General features: G+C 45.3%; 2 protein-coding genes and 1 long non-coding RNA gene across 3 annotated transcripts in view; 1 reads left to right on the forward strand and 2 right to left on the reverse strand.

Moving 5' to 3' along the window:
* sfxn5a (sideroflexin 5a) overlaps positions 1-20088 on the reverse strand; it is a 42148-nt gene extending 22060 nt beyond the window's left edge. The window contains exons 1-2 of the mRNA XM_034575513.1: positions 20083-20088; positions 2468-2473 (exon numbers count right to left, since the gene is read on the reverse strand). The gene's annotated coding sequence lies outside the window, so the exon portion shown is untranslated. The remainder of the gene's footprint in view (positions 1-2467; positions 2474-20082) is intronic.
* rab11fip5a (RAB11 family interacting protein 5a (class I)) lies at positions 337-23509 on the reverse strand. Its single transcript, XM_034575511.1, has 7 exons — positions 22802-23509; positions 10539-11044; positions 8575-9106; positions 5715-6131; positions 3753-5678; positions 2135-2291; positions 337-1367 (listed from the first exon to the last, which is right to left on the reverse strand). The coding sequence occupies exons 1-7, from the start codon at positions 23176-23178 to the stop codon at positions 1110-1112; spliced, it is 4173 nt and encodes a 1390-aa protein (XP_034431402.1). The 5' UTR covers positions 23179-23509; the 3' UTR covers positions 337-1109.
* LOC117755602 lies at positions 7678-8446 on the forward strand. Its single transcript, XR_004612627.1, has 2 exons — positions 7678-7911; positions 7963-8446. It is a non-coding gene; the product is annotated as an uncharacterized LOC117755602 (long non-coding RNA).
* Positions 23510-24999: the final 1490 nt, after the last annotated feature.

Genomic DNA, 24999 nt, shown 5'->3' on the forward strand with positions numbered 1-24999 from the left:
TATTAAATAAGTTTTTAACATTTTAAAGACTGAATTAAACAATGAATCACTCTCAGCTCGACTCTCCGTCCTTCTAGGCAGCTACTGACTCGACTTCATTTCAGTTAAGCAAGAAAAACCACTTGCGGATATTTGAAACTTATGGCGCTAATTATTTCTTTACTTATTTATAAGTTTGTCAGAGATGTGTTAATCAGATTTTAATCTTTCTACTTGTTCAAGTCAAATTGGTCAATTAACAAACACGTAACTGTTTTCCTCAGCTATCAATTGTTAGAGATATCTTGTTGTTTATTTTTATAGTTGTTCATGTTTCTAAAATTTGGAAATTTGCTCTTTTTTCCAGTAAACTCTTTGTTTTGAAGTTTGACTCGGACAAAAATTACATTGTACACGTCTGACCTTTTGTAGAGCTACTGATTGATCCATTAATTGAAAAAGAACTGCCTGGGGGGGGGGCGGGGGCAGCTCCAGCTCTGAAATCCACTGCGAAGAAAAATAGGCAAAAGCTGAGAAGATGTGACCTGTGATAGATTCTCTTCTCGAGCTGGTTTAAAGTCTCCACACCCGGATTTTCAAGCTGCACTGAAATAAACGGAAACCAATGTCTGCCTCAAAGAAACTGGAACTGATGCATCAATCTGGATTTAATGGTCTTCGTGAGATATCGGTTGCTTACACGTTGTTATGGACTGAAACCTCTGCAGTTCCTCTCTCTTGTGATAAGGTGATAGAAGTGAGACGTGAGGTGAAAAGGAGGAATCCGTGTTTCAACAGTCGGGACCCTCAGAACCCAAGAAGAACCCGGTCCTTAGACCCGCCCACTCCTCTGTGAGCGTAAAAAAAACCAACGCGCCGTGTGAACCTGAAAACAACCTGAGGACCCGCTACATTCAGAACCGCCCCAGCCACCTTCAGACGAGGATGTTTCAGCGCAGTAACGCACGCCGGCCCGAACTCGTGGCCTCGACATCTCTCGGTGCCTAAATATTGGTATCAAAAAGGACAGCGTAGCAGTGAAAAGACTAAAGAGCTGTTGTGGAGGTTAAGAGTGAACAGATGAGGATCGGACTGCAAACCCCCCCCCCCCCCCCCCCCCTCCGCCTTCGTCACTTGAGCTTGGAGCGCACTTGCAGGAGCGTGGGCTTCTGCTCCATGATGCTCACCAGCAGCGTGTCGATGTAGTCCTCCAGATCTCGGACCTGCGGCTTCAGCCTCCTCAGCTCCACCTCCCGCTTGGCCAGCAGGACCCGCTGACGCTCGAACTCCGCCCCCTGCCGCCGCAGATCCGCCTCCCGCTGCCCCAGCAGGGCGACCAGTTCGCTGTGGGTCAGGTGGTAGTACGAGCCCGCCCCCTCCGTCAGAGACTGAGCCGGAGAGAGTGAAAGAGAGAAGCAGCGGTGGATAAGAGCGGTGTGATGGTTATGTTTCCACCCCCGTGTCCATTTGGTTCTTGTTTGTGTATATTTGTCAGCAGGATTACGCAAAACTTGGTTAAAGGATCGAGAAAGAAGATAGAATCTGGACAAAGGGGCAGAATGCAACATTTTTTATGTATTTAAATTGAATCAATATTACAATTTTCTGTTAAATTCAATTAAGATTAAATTGAAATTAATCAACGGGATCTGTGTTTTCTGTGCCAACAGAATAATGTGTTTCGCTCAGTGATGGAATGTTCTTAGTTTTCATTTATCAATCTGTAAGTTATGAAAGTATAGAGCCTCATAACAGAAATGTATGGTTCATTTAACTCCATTAGATTATCTGTGTAAATACATTAAAGTCACTAATCCCATTATGTGTTAAGTGTTATTGTTCAAATTATTATTATTGTTGTTCTGTTATTATTATCATCTTCTGATTTATACATTTTGAATTATTGTATTTACTTTATTTTCACATATTTTTTGAACAAACTTTTCTATTTTATATTCTTACCTATATTCTTTATTCTTGTTTTTTGTTAATGTCTGTTTGTATTTCTGTTTTTCTGATTGAGCTTTTCAGAAATCATATAAATCTAAACATACTGATTTCTGACCCTTAAAATACAAATCAAACATAATAAATATAGAATTTCTTCTATTTTTCTCATTGTATTCAATTGACTAATATGACAGATGTACTGCACCTTCCTCCTGTCCGTCTCCGTCTCGCTGATCTGGCTGCTCCTCCCTGGGTGGATGGTGGACTTGAGCTTCTCCAGGCCGGTGGCCAGCACTGACCGGCCCTCAGTCCGCTTCTCCTCAGCCAGCAAGGCAGTGGTCAGGGGCCTCACTGGGTGGGGGCTGGACGGGACAACAGCCAGAAATGCATACAGTTCATACAGTCAGGTATTACACGTGACACAGCAGCGACACCTTTGTTATACGGGCGACTTTTAAGTGATGTAAGGAACCCGGTCTGGTCACCACACTGCAGGTCTTTGGTTATTTTTATCTGCGTATGACAGATTGACTACAACTTTTTTCTGGAGCTTTTGACCATTTCTCACGGCCTCAAGATGATTAAAATGGAAATTAATTTAAAAAATAAGATGACAAAAGGGATCAAGAACGATGAAGATATTTCTATTACATCTTTTTCTGAGATGGATCAAATGTCGTTTTTTTTACGAAAGACTTCTTAGATCTGAGAATCCTTCAAATCAAATAATGTGAAATTGAAGACATCACTCTTTAGTTAAACTACACTTCAGAGTGAGTCTTCATGTCGAGACTGACGCCACAGCTTTGCTTTATTTTGCAGGGGCTCAGAAGTTAACAAGGTTAAAAACTGAGCTTTTATTCTGAAAATCACAGAGAACACAACCTTGATTTCCTTTGGGAAGCGTCACAACATTGACTTAAACTTAAATCTCTCTTCAGCAAATGAATTTGTCTCTTCTGAAACATTTTACATGGGTTAAAACAGGCCGCCGTCTTACTATTTAAGTTCAGGTCAGCATGAGGGACATTCTCAAACTACAACATTACAATAACACAGGAAAAACAACCTCCTGTGTCGGTGACCTACATTTGGAAGGAGCCTTATTTAACTCCATGCCACGACAGCCCTGGTATTAAATTTACAGGTTCCATCGTTATCTTATCGCAGACTGTTCTGTAGACCTGCAGCGTGACACCAGACATGGATGCAGGTTAGACAGGGTGAGAGTCCTCGCTACAGGAAACGCTGGTGAAAATTGAAATTAAATGAGCTCAAAACTGAAAGACTTAATTGCATGCGTCGGTGCAATCAAACAAGGAGAAGTGTGTTAAATGTGTTATTACCCCGAGGTGAAAAGGAAATGCTATCAGTGACACAACAACACCTTGTTTGCCTCGAATCGAGCCTGGTTTCCTGGTGGAGGTTTTGGCAAATGAGTGTGGCTGCCGGCCCTGTGGGGAGGTGTGTGTGTGTGTGTGTGTGTGTGTGTGTGTGTGTGTGTGTGTGTGTGTGTGTGTGTGTGTAGGAAGGAATCAGGGCAAAATAATAACTGCTAATTGGCCTGAGGCTCCTTTTCCCCTCTTGTTACCACACACAAGACACCTGCAGAGGAGTCCTGTTAACACCAGTGTGTGTGTGTGTGGGAGAGTGATGACAAAGACAAGGTCACACCACAAAAGGAGAAACCCCTTGAGAGCTGGCGACTCAGAAGAAAAGCCGGCAGAAGCGGAGCGGCAGAAGAAGATTGACGAAGACAACAGGATAGAAATTTCTGGAAGCTGGATCCCCTCCACCTTCTCACGGAGCATGTGCAACCTCACCTGTTCTGCTGACTGGCTGCCTGCTGCTGCTGCTGCTGCTCCTGCGTCTCCTCGGGCTCTGGCACAGCAGCTTGTGCCGTGCTGGGTGGTGACCCCGCCAAAGCGCTGGCAAGGGGAGGGAAGGAGCGGAGCACTAGAGAGGAGCTACTAAGAGTTAGAGAGGGAGCTAAGGAGGTCAGAGAGGGGAGAGCGAGGTCTGGTTGAACCGACGAGGACTCCTGTATCGCACCGGGATCGCTCCCGAAGGAGGGCAGGAGGAGTTCGTCAAAGCCGGGCGTCAGGGTTCCCTCGGAGTGGGAGCGGTGTAGCGCAGCAGACTGGGCCTGAGGGTATCTTGAGAACTCGTCATCGAAAACGGCGTTCTGGTTTTCCTCACCGAGCCTCTTTGGACCGCAGCTCTCCTCAGAGTCTTTAATTTCTGCAGGAAGAACTTCGAGACCAAAATCATCCCCTATCATGAAATTTGTCTTGTCATCGTATTCTTCAAATCTGTTGGTTTGGTTGATTTCTCTGTTCGATGACGTGGACGCACTGGTGGACTCTTCTAGGCCCAAAGCACCGTCAGCAGTTGTCTGAATGTCGCTCAGCTCACCGCAGAGCGTTGAGTTTGCAGAAAGCGGCGTCTCGTCGAGCTCCGAGACGCTGGAGGACGGGTGAGACGCACAAGTCTGGTAATCCTGCGAGTCGGTGCTGACATAAAGGCTTTGGAGGAAGCTGCTGGAGCTCTGATCAGACACCTGAGTGTGCAACAGTGTGCTGTCGAAGTCCAGGCCGGGTCTGGTTTCACCGAAAGCCCCAAATGACACCGGACTAGACCGGCTCGCCTCCTGTCGTCCTAAACTGGTGTCCAACAAACGCTGCTTCAGATCAGGGGAGGAGGTCAGGACGTACAACGATGGGAGCTTGGAGGAGAATTCGTCATCTGGAGTCACAAGAATGTTCACATCTGTATTGTTGTTTCCAGAACTATCATTAAACTCCTCAGAGAAATCCCAAATAAGGTTTTTGAACACATCAGACTGTGAAGAGACGTTGGATTCTAGTTGTACTTCAGAGAGGTTCGGCAACAACTCCGGGACCTTGGAAATGTTTAGTGTCTCGGTTCCTGCACCTTCAGTTTCTGTCTCTCTTGCAGTGATCTCAGGCTCCTGATGTGAAATCACCGGGGACTGTGGTGCCTCTGAATTGTCAGGACCTCCATCCCCATCCTGCTGCTGAATAACAGTCTGCTGGGCGACATCAAACACCGTCCAATCATTTGACCTGTCGGTGATGTCATCTTCAGATTCTGAGGGCTTTGGGTTTTCAGACACAGCGGCGTCAGGACGTTGAATGTGGCTCTCAAAGTTCCGTGCCTCAGATTCCTCGGAGGAGGACGCAGAAAGTTTATCGTCATAAGAAGAAAGACAGGAGTGAACCTCGTCCTCGACCGAGCTGCCGAGACCTGATGAAGCAGGATCCGGGGAGCTGCTGATGAGCTGTGTGGATGAAGTGTTACAGGGGGTCTGGTGCATGTTAGTGTTAGTGGTACTGTTAGCTTGATTAGTTTCCGTGCAAGCGTCAAGCTTTGATAAATCAGGAGGAGGATTGAAAGTTGTGTTGCCGCTTTCAGAGTGTATCTGTTCTGGGATTGTTTCAAGGAATTGTGCAAATTTGTCAGTGGCTTCTTGAGCGTCCCACGGGTCTTCTCTGCAGGGTTGATGATGTAGTGCGTCATTTTCACTAGTGTTCCGATCCGTTATGGGCAGTAGAGTTCCTTTATTATTGCAGTTTTCCAGCGGATGGTCACTGGGCGTGTTCTGCTGTGTTTTGCAATCTGTGCTCAGGTCCTCTGGAGACTGCAGCCTGCCAGCTGCAAACGCTTCAAAAGAATCGTCCCACTCTGAATCTGGCTCCAGCTGCCCAGCGGACATTAAAGCGTTGGACAACTCCTTGCTCAAAGGTTTCTCTCCTTCCGTGGGAGCAAGAGGAAGGAGACCTTTCTCAACTTCGGCCCTCCGGTCACTCGTTGCAACATCGGTGCCAACGACGGAGTCCTCTGTGGCTGGGTTGTCGTGGGTCACAGTGTGGTTGTGGTCACTCGCCTGCGGAAAGAGCTGAGCTATGGGGGGCCGGGAGCTGGAGAGATAGGGCAGAGGAGGCAATGGGGGTGTTGGGGGCGGAGTGGTTAGCAAGTCGTCATAGAAAGGGTTGTGCTGGAGGACAGAGAAGAAAGGGTTGCAGGGGGACAGGGGAGGTGGTGAGGTCTGCGAGCGGCAGAAGGGGTTAGTGTGATGCAGCGGAGAAACCAGAGCGGTAAGATCGACAGGGGGACCCGAGGGGGGGTGACTAGAGGGGAGGGGATCATTGTTGGGGTCTAGTTTAGGTGACACCACCAGGCTGTGAAAGGAAACGCACAAAGTCCTCTGGATTAGTGAGGATTGCTCATGCGACCGTACGTCTGCAGGAGGTTTTCTGTCTCATTTCACATCTTTATCCTGTATTCTCACAGACTGCCTGTCTATATAAACAGTTTAGAGCCCGACCAATAGGGATTGCTTTGGGCCAATACCTCGATATATATTCCTATGATCACAAAGAAATGTAACTGAGGCTTGATATATTACAGTTGAACCATAAACTTAAATACAACCAAAGAGAACAGACAAAATATTTTTAAAGTTAAATATGAATACTCAGTAGAGCACATATCTCTCAGAACAGTCCTCTTATGAAGTCACATTTAAATTCACTAGATCCAGATTTTTATTTGAATCGACACCAAATCACACACAATCCTCATAGATGTTAGAAAGATGATCATGAAGACCATGAATTATTCTCTGAGGAATCAACAAAAATGTCAAAGAAATATATATTTGGATTCTTTGCCGTTTTCGTGTGAATCTGTTCCGTAGATTTTGGCCAACAAACAAACAAAAAAAAACGAACAGGGGTGAAAACATAACCTCCTTGGCTGAGATAATAAATGCACTTTGTCTTTTTCTACATCGTTTATTCTGTAAAATAAAATGTTCATATCAACAAACACAATGCTGATATATCTGTGAAAGGCTCATATTGGTATATTATCGACCAACTGATACATTGGTCGGGTTCTAAAACAGTTTTGACCCAAATTTTAAATCTAAAACCAGCTGTCAGAGCAACTGGAAACATTTTATAAATCACATAAAGTCCTCATCCGTAACTGTATTAGTTTTTAAAATGCCTCATACTTCTTTTTGTCCATTTACGCACCTAGAACACGTATTTCTGTGCCTCACCTGTGTTTTCCCTGATATTTTGCAGGAGCTGCAGCTGAGGGTAGTGATTACTTTGTGCTGCCGCTGCCAACTTGGCACTTCTCCCCCTCCGAGGATCCGAGCGTGTGGTTGTGTAAGCGATGAAAACGTAAAGTTACAGCGCCGGCAGAAAGGTATTGAGTGTACTATGGTCCAGAATAGCTGACCTCGCTTCGAGCAGCAGGCGCTTATCAGACCTTTATTCTGCTGCGGATGGAAATATTATGACTCTGTGATTGTATATATTTTTTTCTTGTCTTGGTTCAATGAACTGATAAAAAAATTTGCAAATAATTGTTAGTAAGTGTTTTTGGAGACCTGGTATTAAAGATTTGATTTATATTAGATACCAACACAAAGAACGTACGGAGCAGCAGTGTGTGGAAACAAACACACACACACACACACACACACACACACACACACACACACACACACACACACACACACACACACACACACACACACACACACACACACACACACACACACACACACACACACACACACACACACACACACACACCCAAGAGACCAATACTCCAGCCCACATCCTCATCTTTCCGATGAAACTGAAATTCTCTCTGAACCGTGTTACAGCGTTTGCGACGCTTCAAGCTTGATGGAGCTAATTTCTCGAGAGCAGCGCCCTCCTCCATCTGCATTGCAGATACCTGCTGTAACCAGAGACCGGGGGGGGGGGGGGGGGGCGAGGACAGACGTGCACAGAGCTGGAGGCAGCGTCTCGCCGCCATGCTGGCACGCAGGAAGTGAAAAGTAAACAACCACCATGATACGTGTTCGACGTAGTGACACGATGGGTGTGGAGTTTGAAACTGAACCCTCAGGGAGCAGAGGACGTTTTAAGAATTTACGTCTTTAAGTTTTATCAGAAAACACAACTTTACTTTCTCCTTTGCGCTGAGATAATTTTCCTTTAAATTAACAAAATAGCTGCTAGTTTCTGAGATTTAATGATGTTGGTTGGTTGGTTTCCCTGTTTTCAGTTCTTATGCTAAGCTAGGCTAACCATGGATATAAAGATGGACGACGCGACAGCTCCCCAAAACTCCCCTGGTGGCTGGCTGCAGTACAGGTCATAAACCCTTCTAAAACTCCATGTTAGCAGATGGGACATGAAGCAAACTGAAAAGTCAAAGTTAACATCGGATAGAATTCGTTCAAGTTAGTTCATCGTCAACTTGAGTAAAGTTGTGTTTAGACGTTTGCTGCGAATGTGTCAGCCTGCACATCAAACACATTCCTTCACGGCACACCCACATTTTCTACCAGAACACAACTCAAGTAGAACAGATCACGTGCGATCAGACCCGAGTGGTTGAGCGGAGATGCAGAGAACTCCAACCAGTGCAGGTTCAAACTCTCGACAGGCTCATGAGCACGTGAGCTGCTTTTCACCAAATTGATTTCATTCATATTTATGAATGAAATAAAAGATAATCCATCACCTGTTGGATGCTGTAACAAAGGATCAGTGTGTCATTAGTCTTTCTCTGTGATCACAGTGTGTATCTCACCTTGGTTTGCAGTGTGAATCCTTAGATCCGAACCAGCCCTTGTGTTTCTCCGCAGTGGCAGCGGGGGCCCCCTCCGACCCGTCCTTGGACTGACTCTGCCCTTTCCTCCTCTGCTTCTTCCCCTGGCTTTCTGACAGAGCCGCCCGGCCCAAACGCTCCTCCTCTTCTTCCTCGTCACCCTGCATGGGCCCGCTTTGCTCCAAAGCCGCCGCTATGGCTGCTTTTTCCTCCTCGCCGGGTTTGTCAAAGGACCAGCGGCGCCCGTCGCCCGCGGGAGCTTTGTGAGGGTCGGCGGACGCCTGCGGGCTGAGGTTCTGTAGCGACACCGACACGGGCAAAGACTTCTGCAACAGTCCCAGGCCTAAAGAGTGGACGGGTTTTCCTGAGCCTGGGTCCAGGGGCTGGACTTTGTAAGCATGGCTTCCGTTAACGCACACAGTAAGCTGAGGCACTGCTATGGTGATCTCACCGGCCTCGTCACCGGAGTCACATTTGAGCGAGGACGACTTGGGCGACGTGTCTTCCGTGTGCTCTGCAAAATGAGAAACGGAGATAGTGGGAAAATGGATGCAGGTAATCAATGGCTTTGCTAAATTAAATTTACAGGCAGCTTAGTCGGGTGATAAAACCTGGTAATGGCTTTGACTTCAAAGCTCTTCACAGCAGGGCGGGTCAGTATCTCTGGATTAATTCACCTCCGAGTGATTACTCAGTTCTAGTATAATGGGAACTGTTGCTCTGTGCTTCACTGTGCAGAGTCTCTCTCTCTCTCTCTCTCTCTCTCTCTCTCTCTCTCTCTCTCTCTCTCTCTCTCTCTCTCTCTCTCTCTAACTCTCTAACTCTCTAACTCTGCAATCGGGCGATTTAACAAAGTAGACGACACTCAGAGGAGCTCGAACCTCCGTAAAATCCACACGGCTGTCAAAACACGGCAGCTCCACACAGAGTATTTTCACTCACATTTAATTAAGTCTTTGTGGGTCTGTTGTGAAGTGGAGACGCACACGTTCCCCCAATTCATTCTCACTATAGCAACACTGTGGTCGAATGGCTGGATGATACGGACACAGTATCTTATATTAAACGTTTTAACCAATGTTGCTGATTATATTTCTTTCGTTTTGATCGCTGTTCTTTTAATCTCCAATTTTTCCCTCTGTGAAGCTTTTTGTTCAGGAAAGTGCGATAAAAATAAAGAGTATTATTATTATTAAAATGTCACACTAATAAATGAGCTCAAACAGAATCTGATAAAAAAAAAAAAAAATTCCTCAGACGTTGCATGAATTGTTGAGCTAATGTGATAAGTAAATAAAGAAGTGGTGGAAATGAAACCCACTCGATAAATATAATTAAAGTGGATTATTTGTGGCCTCTTCCTGTTTCACACTCACTATTCCTGTTGCACGTACAAACTGAGAACTTTCCGTTTCACCGTCCGTCCACTCACACGTTTCCTCAACAGCAGTCGCACAAACGCAGCTTCCTTTTCAGAGTAAAACGCGACTGGGCGGCGACCTCGTGAAGAACAAAAACTAAACCCTTACTGTTTCTGAAGTGTTATGCAAGTTCTTACATAGATTGAATGAGTGAGATCTGCTCACCACTGAAAACCTGAAGCTGCAGTATCCGGCTCTTTGTACAACAGAGATTAAGATCTCTTTTGGTTTTTGGACTGTTGGTCGATTATCAAAACAATAAATCAGCAGATTAGAACTGAAACCAATCGTTGAATTGTTGATTATCAGTTGATCAGTTCACTGCTTGCTGCTTCTCATATATCTTTTAATGTTTTTATTTGTCATGAATTGATTGAAAACTGACTTTTAATATATTTGAGTGTTGCAAAAATACAACTTCAGGCTCTCTGAAACTTTAATGGGCAATCTTGGGAGTGTGACACTGAAATCTACCATTGGACTGAATGTGAATCGAAAGCTGGTCTCTCCTCTGGGGATGCTCACCTGGGGAGTTGTCTGCCGTCAGGTTGCTGCTGCTGGGCGAGTTGGAGAGGTCAGAAACCACCACACTGATGCCCGCTGTGGGACTGAGGCTCCCGCCCCGCGACGACTCGCTGCTCTCGGAGCCGAGAGATGTGCTGGAGCGAGTGTCCGACGACTTCCTCAGCTTCCCTCTGAGGAAGAAGGTCCTCATCTTGCTCCGCCGGGCCTCTCCCCCCTCGTCGTCCTCGTAGTCCTCCTCGCCGCCGCCATCGCTCGGCAGCCGGGTCCGCACCCGATCCAGGGACCCGTTTCCACCTGGCACGATGGCCGAGGGGGAGTCTTCCTCACTGGATCTCCTCTTCCCCCTCATGCGTTCTTTGAGCTTATTGAAGGTGGAGGTGCCTTTGTCCTTCATGACGAGGTCGTACATGCTGGCGGTCAGGTTGTTTCTGGTGAACTGGACGCTGACTTGAATGTCTCCTCGTTCCTTCTCCTTCTTCCCGGTTTTGGAGTTGAGTCTGTACCACCTGCAACAGAAAACATTTAAATGGTCTTGAATGTTTCCCTGTAGTCATCTAGCAAGTCGATATAATTAATCAGCAGCAATTCTGATTATTGATTCACTGTATGAGTCATTTATCAAGTAAAATGCTGAGTGATTTCTGGTTTCAGCTTCTGAAACATGAGGATTTGATTCTTTCCTCTGTTTCTATCTTTGTAAAGCTGATATCTTGATATCAAGTGTTTATCCTTCTCTGCTCATAAAAAGATGTTTAATAACCACAACTTTCTCTCTTTAAACTTAAAATAAATGATATATTAAATATATATTTTTTCCCCATAGACAACATGACTCAACAGGTGGAGCTCTTCTCCAGCGTCAATCTTATATGAAAGATGAACAACTAAAAATAGAAAATCTGTAGTTCTTAAAAATGAAAGCCTATATACATAAAAACTAAGAAACATCCAACATCCCTAAGAAATCTGACAGGACGATCAGCAGTTGAAATCAATTAATTGCTGGATTATTTTGTATAAATTCAAAAAACTATGGCTCCAGCCTCCATCTTTTGTTCTCCACCATAATGACAAAGCATTTTTAAATTCAGCACCACCTCTGCTTTGTGAGTGACTTCTTCTCCATGGCAACTGCTGTCGAGGATCATGGGTAATGTAGTGTTTAAACTTTATCAGAGTCAAAGCTCAAATAATATTTTAAAAAAAAGTGATCATGACGTGTTATTAAACAAGAAGATCCAGTGTTTCTGATTGAATAAATATTTAAATAAAAAATAATTGGAGACACCTGCAATAGGAACACACACACACAACACGAGTCATGAGTTAGTTTGGCATTAAGTAACGTGAATGATTGTAATTATGAAATGGGCTAAAATGTCTGAGTGTGAGTGTGAGTGTGTGTGTGTGTGTGTGTGTGTGTGTCCTACTAACCGCACACAGCTGTGTGTGGTCAAACATCCCACAATGCCTTGGGGAGGCCTCTTGTTCTTTAAATCAGACCGCGTTAAACAAGAACAAAGAAGTAAAACAATGGTCATCTCTGGTTTGACGGTGCGTGTCCTACATAGCTACAACAGACCCTCGGTAAAAAACAGATTCTGCCCCTGCTCTAAATTCCTTTACTGGACGGGCACAGAGCAGCAGTTCTTAGAAACCCTGCTCACGCTGCGAGGAACAATGACACCATGACACCTCCCTGTGACTCATGGGAAAGTCTCATCTGGTCTGTTGTGACTGGTTTTAAAAGAAAAAAAGAGGAAAATTCCACCCCCCCCCCCAGCGAATACATGTTTCTGACACTTGGTGCCAACGGGGGGTTTTGCTCTGCAGCGAGGGCGACAAACCGAGAGCTGCTTTTATTTTTTCACTTCCTGTGCTGCCGGGCTATTTTCAAATCGCACCTCGACCACAGAGACTCAGAGTTCCTGCATCGAGAGGCTGACAAATACCTGCAACCAGATTCACAATCGTTCTCTGGTATGGTGCAAGTTTATATACCCTAGTTCCATAATAGTATATAACTACAATGGAGCCAGAGTTATATAAGCGCATACCTCCACCAAGGCTGCGCCAAATTCCACACACTCAAAGATATCAGTTCCCTAAATGTGTATTATTTGTTTGTCCTTAATGATATTAAGTGCAATCACAGGTCATTTTGTAATCACAGTGTGTGTTGGGGGAAACTCTGAACTATATACAGCTTTAATGCATAAATATAAAACAGGATGTCAGAGATATAAGTGTGTGGGGGGGGGGGGGGGGGGGGGGGGGGGAGTAACACCTCAGGAATGACTACAATATCCTGTTCTGTCGAGTCAACAAGAAAACCTAAATGTCATGTTGTGGGACGTCAAATGTGCGACTGCGAAATGTTCCAAGAACAGAGGTTAGAAAGTAAAAGCAGAAGAAATGAAAGCTCCCACGTGAAAGAAAACTGAGTAAAGAGCTGTGACTATGTGTGATTCCACGACATGAATCCAGTCTGCAGTTGAAGTTATGATAAAATCCCTAAAATCCACATTACAGGTTTATTTCTTATACATTTTTCCTGCTGCATAAAGAGTGAAACAACGTTTTTACAACCCTGAGCAGAGATTACTGCTAAAGGTTTGTTCTTCTTTTATAGGAACTTACAGACATTTTCTGAATATTTGAGGTTCCAGGCAGATTTAGACTTTGTTATGACAGAATAAATGATACGTTACACTTGTAGCTTACTTTTGGATGTAAAGGAACAAGGCAAGGACGGTTTAAAAACAAGAAAGAGATTTGATTCAAACCCAAAAGCCTCGTAGTCACATACAAAATCAGTGGCTTTGTTTCCAGGTCCCTTTTTGGTTTTGTTTGATCACAAAGGAAAAGAGACAAGAAAACTCTCTGCTCCAGTAAAAACACTGGCATAAGTGTAGGTTGTCGTATAATCAGCGTCATCCAGCCGCCGACCTCGAGTTCAGCCCTGAAAAACACGGTGACACCCAGGAAACTACGCGGCCGCGGAAAAACAATTAGCAAAACAAACGCCAGAACTTCCAGAGCGACTCAGGAATAACAAGCAGGTGGAGCCGCAGGACGGAGGAGAGGAATGCTGCTGCTGCTTTTTATAGCTGCACGGGAACAAAACATCACGTCACATAAACACACGTTAAGAAACACACTTGTCATTTATACGCGTCAAAAAAGGGAAACGAGAGGAGGAGCGACACTCCCATGTGGATCCAAGCAGTGGAAAAGTTTTTGTATTTGTTAAACTTGACAGAGGCTTAGTATTAATCCAGATGAGTTTTTTTTACATTTCGTCAAATCAAATCCTGGAACCAGATTATCAAGCAATGAGTAAGCAAAGTAAATTCCTGAGCTTTGAACCGGTTTGTTCTCTTCTTTTCTTTTAAATCTGAAGCAGCACAGATTTGTTTGTTTGGTGTCGGCTCTTGCTCCTGCGACTACGCTTGTATTCGCTAACTCAGATGCCGGTTAGGTGTGGACTCGAGTTTCACACCGATGCTCCAACAATAGTATCAGTCCTCCTCCTGACCGGGCGGCCAACTCCCTGCCTCCGAGGTGGGGCTCACATTCCAAACACAGGACCAGGGGAGCTGTGCGAGGCGTTCTGCTGCAAACGTCGAGCTGCTACTACAGCCGCCATCATTGATTCCACCGTCCACACATTGAAATTTACGGCAACTATTCTTAGTCTCAGAAGTCCTAGAAGAACTCGCACAAACTATTTGCATTTATGCTTTAAAGTTTTTATATTTAATTCGACCCACGCAGGCTGAATAACACAAGGAACGCAGGAAATGATTTGCTTCTGCTGACTCGTACAATTCCATTTACTATTTTTCAATCAGCCACAAACTGTCTTTTGTTTGTGAAGACGATGCAAAGGTCTATTTATACACGTGCACCTGGGCTTGTGGGTCACGTGATGCATGAACAAGCCTGCGTGCTCGGGCAGAACAGTCGGTCACAGAAGAGGAGCCAGTTTCCCAAATGCATCATCCCACACAGACGCCTGCACAACTTCCACCAGGCTGTTGACCTGGCACTGTGAAGCATGATGGGTAATAAACAACAATCTGCAAATGTTCAAACAGATTTTTCTTTTTAATTTGTCAGTACGAGTATTTTCTTTTTGTATGCACAATCCCCGTCCAGAGCTGCAGAGCATGACAGCATATCTGCTTCCCCATCTTGCAAAAACAGGAAATCACAACCCTCCACCCCGTCCCAGCGTGACACCATCTCCTCGTCTCGGGCCTGCTCACTGACCCACTGAGGAGTAGAGAGCAGGTTTTGCTTTTCCTCTTCCAGCTGCCGTCTTAGTCTTCAGCTTGCAAATTATACGTCTTCTGTGGAGCAAGTAGATTGCTAGAGAAACAGGACGGGACTGAAATTACGAGACAAGTAGGCTATCAGCTTATTTTATCCAGCGTGTGCTCGGCCTCAGTGGGGATCTGGGAGCCTGGGTGGCATCAGATCCAGACAAAAGAGGCTCTCTGAAGTAAAAGCGGTGCCAAGGGCAAAGGATCTGTGTCAGCTGAGGAATTCTGGGCTTTATTCACCGAATATGTTGGAATTTCAGGTTTGATTGCTCTGAGATACACTCTCCTTCAGCAGAGGAGTCAAAGGGCTCAAGATGTCTCTGCAAAATCTGAGTCAACCACAAATGTGTGAGGTGAGGTGTCGCCATCTTGGACAGCTACTTCCGGTTTGGATTATTACGCAAGTTCGCAAATCCTTGAATATTGTAGGATGTAGGAGATGTCATGTAAATAAGCAGATGACGGAGTCTACAGGGGAAATGTCCATCTCGTGCCAAGTTTGAAATTATCATCATGCAGGAAGATTGACAGGGTTCTGCAGGTTTCTATAAGGTACATTTTAAGATCTTTGTTAAGTGCAACAAATTTGAAGGAATATCAGAGTCCCGGACATTATTTACACTTCACCATGATCGAAGATAAATTGAAGTAGTCAAGTAGAGAACAACCCCTCGAGACGCTACTGCCAGAGACAGTTGGTGTCCATCTTCTTTCAGTTGTCAGTTCCACGTTGGTCTTATTTTTACAGCGTTTAAATATCTGCGTCACTGAGAAAGTTTAAATCTATGCATGCCACTTTTTATAGAGCCTGGATGAGATCCCCAGTTCCTTATATCACTTACAAAACTCTATCATCAACGACTATTCATCAGACTTATAAACACAGTCTCCGTCTGTGGTCACAACAGAAATCCGAGATGTGGAGGAAAGTTCTGAAGCTTCGAACCAGGTTAGAAAGTTGTATCTTTGTCCAAAGTGAGTCCCCAACAGACATTAGATCTTTGATGAATATAAAGTTTTATTCTGTCTGCCAATTAAACAAGCTGACTCAGCAGAAATGTTAGCAGCAAAGTCCAAATAAACCCAACGGTGCTGGACGAACTGTAAAGGCTGCGGCTGACGGGCGGCCAAAAACGCTCGGCGACTCGGCGCAGAAACGCTGTGTCAGAAAAGATGCAAGGCGGGTAATCGGCGCCCCTTGATTTGAGCTTCATTTGACACTTCCTGTTACATGTCTCTCAGAGAATTAGGCCAGCGAACCCTCCAGGAGCACTGTGGGTAACGGCGTGGCCTGGATTCCTGCCTCCTCAGCAGAAGTAGCAGACAGGCTGCGAGTCCCAGAGCACATTCCACATCTGGACGCGATGAGCTCAGACCTCAGCGTTAACTTCCCCTCGTGATAACAACCCAGCATTGTGTCCTCAAACCACACGTCAGGGACCGAGTGACAGAAAGACTGGAAATGTTTAAATTAAGTCATTAGCTGCGTTTCAATTTAAATCCATGTTATAGTTTGAGTAGGGGGACAAGCAGTGCACTCAGGAGTCGAGTGTCACATGTTGGACACTTCTCCCACTCAACAGCTGCCATCTTGGCTCGGTGGCAAAAGAGAATATTTTCAAATTTGCGAAAACGGATATTGAGGGAAGGAGAACACGACAGAGAGCACACGATAGCAAAACATGAACTTCTAAGTGAGGTGAGCAGCCTGCAGATATTTTAGCTATCGTCATTTCCGATGAGTGCACATTGGCCATGTTCTTTGGGACCGCACCACCCTCTTAGTATTGGAATTCGTGCACTACGTTGGTGAGTAGAATCCGTACAACATGAAGCCGACAAATATATCTGAATCGAGACACAGAAATAGTGTCCACCTGTCCATTCTCTACAGCACTTATCCTTTGAGGGTCGTCAGCTGGATATAACAGTGCCAATTAGCAATCACCAATTAGATGGGCGGGACTGGGATCGAACCACCAACGCTCTGGTTAGAGGACGACCCGCTCTATCTCCTGAGCCACAGCCGGCAACCGCACCTTCAACATTCCAACCTGTGGCCGACTCCAAGAACTAATGCTGCAATTTAAATAGTTTGCTGAACATTTGCTGACGTGTTTCCTTGAGATCACAAAACAATTATTTCCTGATGACTGAATGAGAAAACTTTGTGATGTTGTGTCGGAATCTCAGGATAGTTTCTCTGTCAACGTATTAATGAGATTATTTTTGCCCACAATATACCTGACACATCTCCTTTATAAATCATTTCATCTGTTAATGATATGTTGTTGGAAACCTAGTGTTAAAATCCACTGAATACAAACGGGTGTTTTGTGTTATGCAACAGTGAAATGAGTCATTGGGCAAAAAGCAGATCACCAGAAACAGACGCAGGTGCTGCACCTGCAGAAGCATCCAGAGAACAATACATAATAAAGGATAATACGTTTGGACGTCACACTTATTATCTTGTTCACGGCCAATTTCTGCGTCACAGAGTTCAGTGAACATTGTGTTTAAATGCTTCATCAACAAATTCAGGCCGTGTAACACCTATAATGTAGATCTGTGTGAGAATGATCCAGCGCTAAAACACCTTCAAGAAAGTTATAACTTCTTTTCATTATTTTTGAGGTAAAATAAACCAACAGTAAAATAAAACAAAACATACAATGCAGAACAGCCTGTTTCATCTTTCTTCATGTACGACTCCAAGCTTCTTTTATAAAGAGAACTTGTATCTGATTCGTTGAGTTTCACTTCACAGGTTTTATCCTTTAAATGACCTTGGGATCACATCTGATTTGCGCTAAATCTAGAGGAAACCAAAGCTGCTTTCAGACGAGCACTGAACTGCTCCTCAGTGTTTTCTCCGGAGCAGGTGCATGTGTGAACGCAAAACGTCAGAGTGAGACGCTCAGCAGGTTCTAAGAAAACCTCCTGCTGAGTTGTGCATGTGTGAAAAGTGAACTCTGGGTAAACTCAGTAGCCAATTCTACGTTTTTTACAGGTCATGTCTGAAAACAGCTTCATTTTGACTCTAGTTGCCATCATTGCTTTACACTTGCTGCTTTGCTCACATTAGCATGTTGGCTAGTTGGCTAAAGGTGCTTTGACGACCTGCAGGAACAAAAACAAGCCACAGTGACCTAGATTTATCCGTCTGGTTGTTCTGGTCTGATGAACAAACTAAATCTGCATCTCCTCGTCTTCACTGCACAAAACCTCCAAACAGCAGCCGTACATGTATTTGATGGTGGATGACTCGTCAGGTCGTACAGTTATGTAATCTAAAATGTCCATTAGACTGTATTCTCTCTTGGCTGCAGCGACTGAGTCTGTCGGCTCATAGCAGAGGATTTTTCTGGATGTACATCACACACACACACACACACACACACACACACACACACACACACACACACACACACACACACACACACACACACACACACACACACACACACACACACACACACACACACACACACACACACACACACACACACACACACACACACACACACACACACACACAGTCGTTCTGCCTCACTCAGCAGATGGAGGTTCAGTATCACTCAGAGCCTAGAACAACATCAGACATTGGCTTTTCTACAGTGACACATGGAAAGCGTCCTTGGGTCTCTTGAAAGCCTCTGTATAAATTCAAGTTATTATTATCATAGACAGACAATATGACTACAGGACAACTAGAAAGGAGCAGTTTTAAAATGCAGCATCTAAATCGTAATGTAACCACGGACTTTCCAATATGTGATAAATCCCTGATCTGCAACTAAAAGCTGGGAAAAAAACTTGATTATGAAGGAAACTGTGTTTGAAAAAAGTACAAAACTCAAGAAGATTTATATTTAGAGAGTAAAATGTGTTGCTTGCGAAGATCTGGTGACGTTTGGCAGTTGCCCCCCCCCCCCCCCCACACACACAGACCCTTTTGGGGAATTCACTCAACGCCCACCTTTACAGGAATCTGCTCTACTCTGAAAGCTTCACATGCAAAACCATCTCGGCCACTGCTTCCTCTCGTGCCGCCCGTCTGAGGCCGAGCTATTTCAACTTTAACTTCATTACATGCACCAATTGCTGATTAAGATCAGACGTGTTGAGGCATGTTTTGAATAGCGCAGTCATGTGGATGTTTTCCTGTTCTGACCACTTAGGTGTGAAGAAACTGTGCCCGCATTATATGTTCATCATAGTTTGTTCATTACATTAAATATTATAGCATCAAATTAAATTTACAGGATGCAGCAAAGCTTAATTTTTAAGAAAGTCAAACCAGTTTGTCATTTTTGTTGGATAAAGGATTTGAATGATGAATCCAAATTGGTTCCGTTGATAAACAATATATCGACAAATCATTTTCTGCAACGCTCAGAGGAAACGAGTCACAAATCTGAAGTCGTGAAGCTCTTTACTTTGTGTTCGAGTCCCAAACTGATCATTTTGTTCCTTTCAATCCTTGTGGAGCTATTATGGTGAAATTGCATAATCGGTTTTAAGTGTAGCAAGCTAGCTAGTTAAGCTAAAATTAGCTCGGGGTACTTAATTGAGAACAGAATCTTCTAAAGCATAAACCACATCCACATCGAACCTCCTCCTTCATTCCCACTGACTGTGACGGGAACACGCTGATTCAGAAGTACACTGTTTGAAAACTGATGAATCCTGGAGAGAATAAAATAAGTCAGAGGTTCAGGAGAAAGGAGCCACTTCAACCTGAAACGTCTCCATTTGCTGAAATATACGACCCCGAGCACTACATCACCCTGAAGCCTCCACCTCCTCTAAAGGGGCTTTATAAATATTACAAACTGTAAAGTGACAGAGTATTGGCAGAACCAACGGGGACACCTCGGCCCTCGGCCTCTGCAAGAAGAAACGTTGAACGCTGAAAAACCCAGTGATGGCATTTTATTGTGCTTTTGAAAAGACAGATCACAGCAGTCATCTGTAAATGTATCCTGACTTTGTGTTGAGGTGAATCCTCATTAAAAGCTGCTGTATTGTCATTCCTCCACCTGAGCCGCGCACTGACTGCTTGCTGTGTTTGTTTTCATTATCAGATTTGACTGCCGCCATTCATCCCCACGCAAATAAAGCTCACCTTCAGCAAACAGCTGTGAAGAAAGCACTTTAAATTGATGCATTCTGTAAAAACCCGCCAACGTGATAAACCACAAACGTGACACAAATCTGCAGCTTTCAATGTAATAATCCTACAAACGTAATATATTTCTCACAAACGTAATAGCAGTAGCTTTACGTGTTCCTGTCTAACCCAGGTGGCAAGTCCGTTCTCACACTTTAGTCCGTTCTCACACTTTAGTCCGTTCTCACACTTTATGACTCTTCTATAATTGTCCCACTGTCACACTGTGTATTTGTGGGAAATCATCTAATGTCAAACTTCTCCTTTAGCACCACGCAGCAAGAAGACAGGATGCTTTTTTTTTTAAGGATTGAAATATGTGAACAAAGAGTATTGCCTAAAGGGAAATAAAGACACACCGGTACTGGTTGGCAAATACAAAATCTGCCAGTTTGAGCCCTTGCAGACATATTGGACGTTTGCCACATGACACATTTAAGTTTGCCAATATGAAAACTTCTTTTACAGAATAAACAATTAATTCAGGTGCTAGATATTTGATTGTATTTGTGTTTTCTTTTCATATTGTAGTTATTTATACTGAAGTTTAACTGTAAAACACTAACATCTTAGGAAGTTGATAGATCGCCAGCTGAAATGTTTTACTCCCCAATATTGGCCTCGACATCCGTCTCCTAAGATCCATATCGTTCAGGCTCCAGTTGGAAGTGTTCAGCCCGGTTTCATTGAAAACCACCACGTGGCGACCATGACTGTACCAAAGCACCAAACTGCTGACACATCAACATCACAGACTCTAACCTTCAAGCAGAGCGGCTGCGACAGTGACCGACGGGAGAAGACTGGTTCCCCTTTCATCTCGTGTTCACGGGCCCCTCTGAGTGAAAGCTCAGTCGGGTCGGGTGCTAGTCGCGTCTGTCAAGTGCCGTAGAAGGACACAGACACCACGAGAGGGGGAGAGGAACCTTTGTGTTGATCTGTGCTGACAGGATGTCATGAAGGAGGAGGGTGTTGTAAAGAAACAACATTTAGGTCCTGGTTGTGGCAATGACACCTTAAAAGATTATGTCTTAAGCTCCAGTGGTTTCATTCATGGTTTAATTGTTTGTCAGCAGGATTACACAATAACTACCTTACAGATTTTCACGAAACTTGGTGGAAGGTGGTCAGAGAGAGAATCTATCTTTCTACATCCAAGATGGCTGCACGTACGGACGCCTCGCTGTACTACGTCGTACTGTGTACTATGTTTTGAGTACTTATTATGTTGCATACTTATATGTTCTGTTTTTTGGGTACTTGTATGTCCTGTCTACTTGTATGTTTACACCGGGGATCAGAGAGAAACAGCATTTCAATCCCGTCCACGTCCTGCACATTTGACATTTGACTGTGTCCTTTGACTTTGACTATTACATCTTTAACATTGTGAGGTGGGTGTTTTTGGGCATTTTCACCAAATTTCCAGGATATAATTCATGAATCTTGATGAAACTTTAAATCAGGGGAGAAAATCCACACTACTATGTTTTCTTTTGAACACGAATCAACTCTGCAGTTTTAGAGCTGCTAAAACTGAGAAGTTTAGAAAACGCTGCTGGCCCCGTTTTAGTTTGAAAACTCTTTTAGTCTGGACGAGCAGAAACAGAGTCGTTTGGAAACCATGAGACAACCACGTGGTGATTGGGTCTTTTTCGGCCTTCGCTGATTTGTCAGGCTCATATCACATGACCCCCCCCCTTCTGGAAGAAAACAGCCAGCCCCGGCTCCCGGTGTAAAACACAACGTAACAATGATCAATTACCAATCTCACTGATCCGGATGTCTTTGCTAACAGCTGTTGTGCAGTTTTCATGCACAGGAGACAAACTATTGTTCGAGCAATTCCTGTTTCCACATGCGAAGTGTACGTGAGTGCACCGGGCATGGAGCCTATCAGTGTGTGCACGCTAGGAGTGTCAATCTGGTTCATCTGCATTTCAACCACAGTTGGTCAAGTGTCAGGAGCTCAGAGGATCATACACTAAAATAGTAATACTCATTAAATAAGCAGGAAGTCGGATCTCTCCACTGAAAACAAGAAATACACTTAAGACGAGATGTTAAAAGGAATTTTGGGAAATCTGTAGGATATTACAAAAGTTTAAACTAAAGTAGCAGCATCCAAAAGCTGCATAGTTTATCACTTATTGATCCCAAATAATAGTGGAACTGTTTAAGCTGCGTACAAACTTCCCGTCTCTCCTGCACGTCCACGCCTGTGGTGCGGTTGTTGGGCTACTGTGCAAAAAAACAAACATGTTATTCTAAAAATACCCTGGAGCTTAGAGATCATGAAACTGTTAGATAATCCCAGAGAATTGGGACAGGCCATTAATCCAAACCCAGCTCTACGTCACGCCTCGACCACTGGGAGAACAAGATTTTGAGAAGCCACAACAACACAACCAGCCTGGTGTGGGAGGTGGGGATGGGATGGGATGGGGAATGGGGGGTGGGGGGCCTGCAGCCTTACTGGGATGTGTTATGGTCAGAGTTTAGTTTGGTATTTCGGTGGGAGGAGGGAGGGTGTGTCTGCAGGGCCCTGATGCAGCACCACAGATCTGACAGCTGTGTTTATGTCTGGGAACAAACTGGGAAGCAAACTACACAACACAGGCAGACACAGAGGAGGTAGAATGAGGCAGATGAGGCTCGTGCATGCAGCTGCAACCACATCTGCAGGTTGACACCACACACACACACACACACACACACACACACACACACATATGACGTGCACAGGCAGATGAACTCACTGGTTTTTCACCCATCTGCTCTGGTTGAACACCTCATCCAGTTGAACCACAGCCTGGCCCAGGAACACGTCCAGCCCGATGAGCGCCCGGTGCATGACGGTGAGGACCAGCTCGCTGCCCCCGGCCGGGTACCCGCTCCGCCCGCCGCCCTGCAGCACGCCGGGCTGCAGCTCGAAGGAGCACTCCTCCCTCCACTCCGGCTCGGTGGTCTTCTCCACCACGCCGGTCGAGTACTTCTCCTTGCCCAGCTGGATGATGGCGTACACGTCGCTGGTGCCGTGCTTGCCCTTGCCCCGCAAGCCCCTGCCCCTGAGCACCGTCACCTGGACGTGCGTCGGTACCCATGTCTGCTCGTCCTCCACGGTTAGCGAGGACATGTCTGCAGCCGCCTCCAGACGCACCGAGCGAGCTGCCGCGCTCCCCGAGGCCACCGGGGGAGAGGGGGGGTGCCGCTTCCTCCGGTTTGTGCGCTGTCACGTCAGCTCCGAGCTCGGCGGGCGCTGCCGCATTATGGCCGTCTGCTGTGTCCGGTTGTCTGCGGGGGGAAGTTGCCGCGGTTGCCCGGCTGGTTCCGCGCCCTCGCTGCTCTGCTCTGCGGTAGCGGCAGCGTCGGTCCCCGCACGGCGCGTCTCTGGCTGCCTTCCCCCCCCCGCCGCACGGGCCTCTCTGCGGGCAGCGACGTCACGCCTCCACCCTCCTTCTCCTGCAGGAAGTTCAACACATGGCCGCGCGTGCACACGGCTCCGTGCACGCCTCTGCTGGAATGTGGGCTGAAGCGAAGTGTCTGTCAAACATCGGATTCGGCTCCGATACACAAGTTAAAGTGCGAGGTTCGGTTCAAACTGGATGGAATGAGGGAGAATAATCCATCATTCAAACTTTATTCATGTTGCACCTTTCAAACTGATCCAGTTCAAAGTACTTAAATAAGTTCAGAAAGCAAATCATACCTTGTTAAAGATGTCAAAGTAAAAGATGAAGAATAAGAAGAATGAAATCATAGAATAGCATCACAATCCAATCATCTTATAGTTGCTCGGTGAGTTGTTTTATTGACACAAACAAATACAAACATGTGGGTCCAAACAAAAGCATTCATATACACAACAAACTTTTCAAAGATATTCAAAGGTCAAATAATCGTTATTCTCTCACTGATTGTTCCCTGGATATAAAAAGATGGATGGTCTAAAACCTGATGTTGACAAGATCCAGGTAATGACCATCGGCCCCTTGGTTCTCTACCCCGACCTCTATATCCAGTCTATGATCCCGACCCACTGGACCCATGTGAGCCAAAGGTGGGCCGAAAATTTCTTTTGTCATATTTTGGATATATTTGCTGATTGGGCAACATAAGAAGACCAGAAAACCTCAGTGTCAGCTTTAACAAAGACCTCACCTGAAGTCACCAGGGTTTTCTGCAGCTCAGGAAACTGTTTTTTAATCCATAAGAAACCTAGAGATTGTAATTCATGCCTCCATCTTCTCTCGTTTGGATCATTGCATTTCCTTTGAGCTTCTCTTCGTGGCTTCCAATACATTTTAGAACTGGTTTTAAGATTTTGTTGTTGACTTTTTGAGCTTTGATGCCCTATGTGTGCCCGTTCGTGGCCTGAGGCCTTTTTCTGTCAGGGCTCCCACTCTGTGGAACATTCTCGACCCCGACCGAACCGGAATTTGAACCAGCAACCTTCTTGCTGTGAGGCGACAATGCTAAGTCTTTCTGTGTGGAGTTTGCATGTCCTCCCCGTGTCTACGTAGGTTTCCTAGTGTCCAGCTTCCTCGGACATTACAAAAACATGCAGATTGGAGTTAGGCTCATTGGTAAAAGGATGAGTGGTTGTTTGTCCGTGTGCGTTGGGCCTGTGATACACTGGTGACCAGGGAGTAGCCCACCTTTCGCCCAGTGTCAGCTGGGATTGGCTCCAGCCCCCCGACCCTTAAAGGATTCACGGTACAGACAGTGGAAGGATATATGGACTACGTGGTGGTATATAAAGAAGAGTCTGTGACACATATCGTGAAAACCACTGGCTCCATTTCCTTCGTCAGCACCGTGGGCAGGATTTTCCGAAAGCCTCAAAGGTCACGAGGTCGACCATAAGTGTGATTGATAAACATCCTGTTGATGCCTTCACGCGGTGGTTTCCCGATAAGCGTCTGTTGGAGGTTTCCAGAGCGTGACAGTCAAACAT

This window comes from Hippoglossus hippoglossus, chromosome 22 (genome assembly GCF_009819705.1).
Source record: "Hippoglossus hippoglossus isolate fHipHip1 chromosome 22, fHipHip1.pri, whole genome shotgun sequence".
NCBI classification, from domain to species: domain Eukaryota; kingdom Metazoa; phylum Chordata; class Actinopteri; order Pleuronectiformes; family Pleuronectidae; genus Hippoglossus; species Hippoglossus hippoglossus.

What these genes read in the sequence shown, in the direction of transcription:
- rab11fip5a (XM_034575511.1), bottom strand. Translation starts at nt 23,178, where the DNA reads ATGTCCTCGCTAACCGTGGAGGACGAGCAGACATGGGTACCGACGCAC. An exon ending in GACGGCAGACAACTCCCCAG is followed by an intron (nt 9,107 to 10,538) that starts GTGAGCATCCCC and finishes CTCATTTTGCAG; the next exon opens with AGCACACGGAAGACACGTCG. An exon ending in AAAGGTCTCCTTCCTCTTGC is followed by an intron (nt 5,679 to 5,714) that starts TCCCACGGAAGG and finishes GAGCAAGGAGTT; the next exon opens with GTCCAACGCTTTAATGTCCG.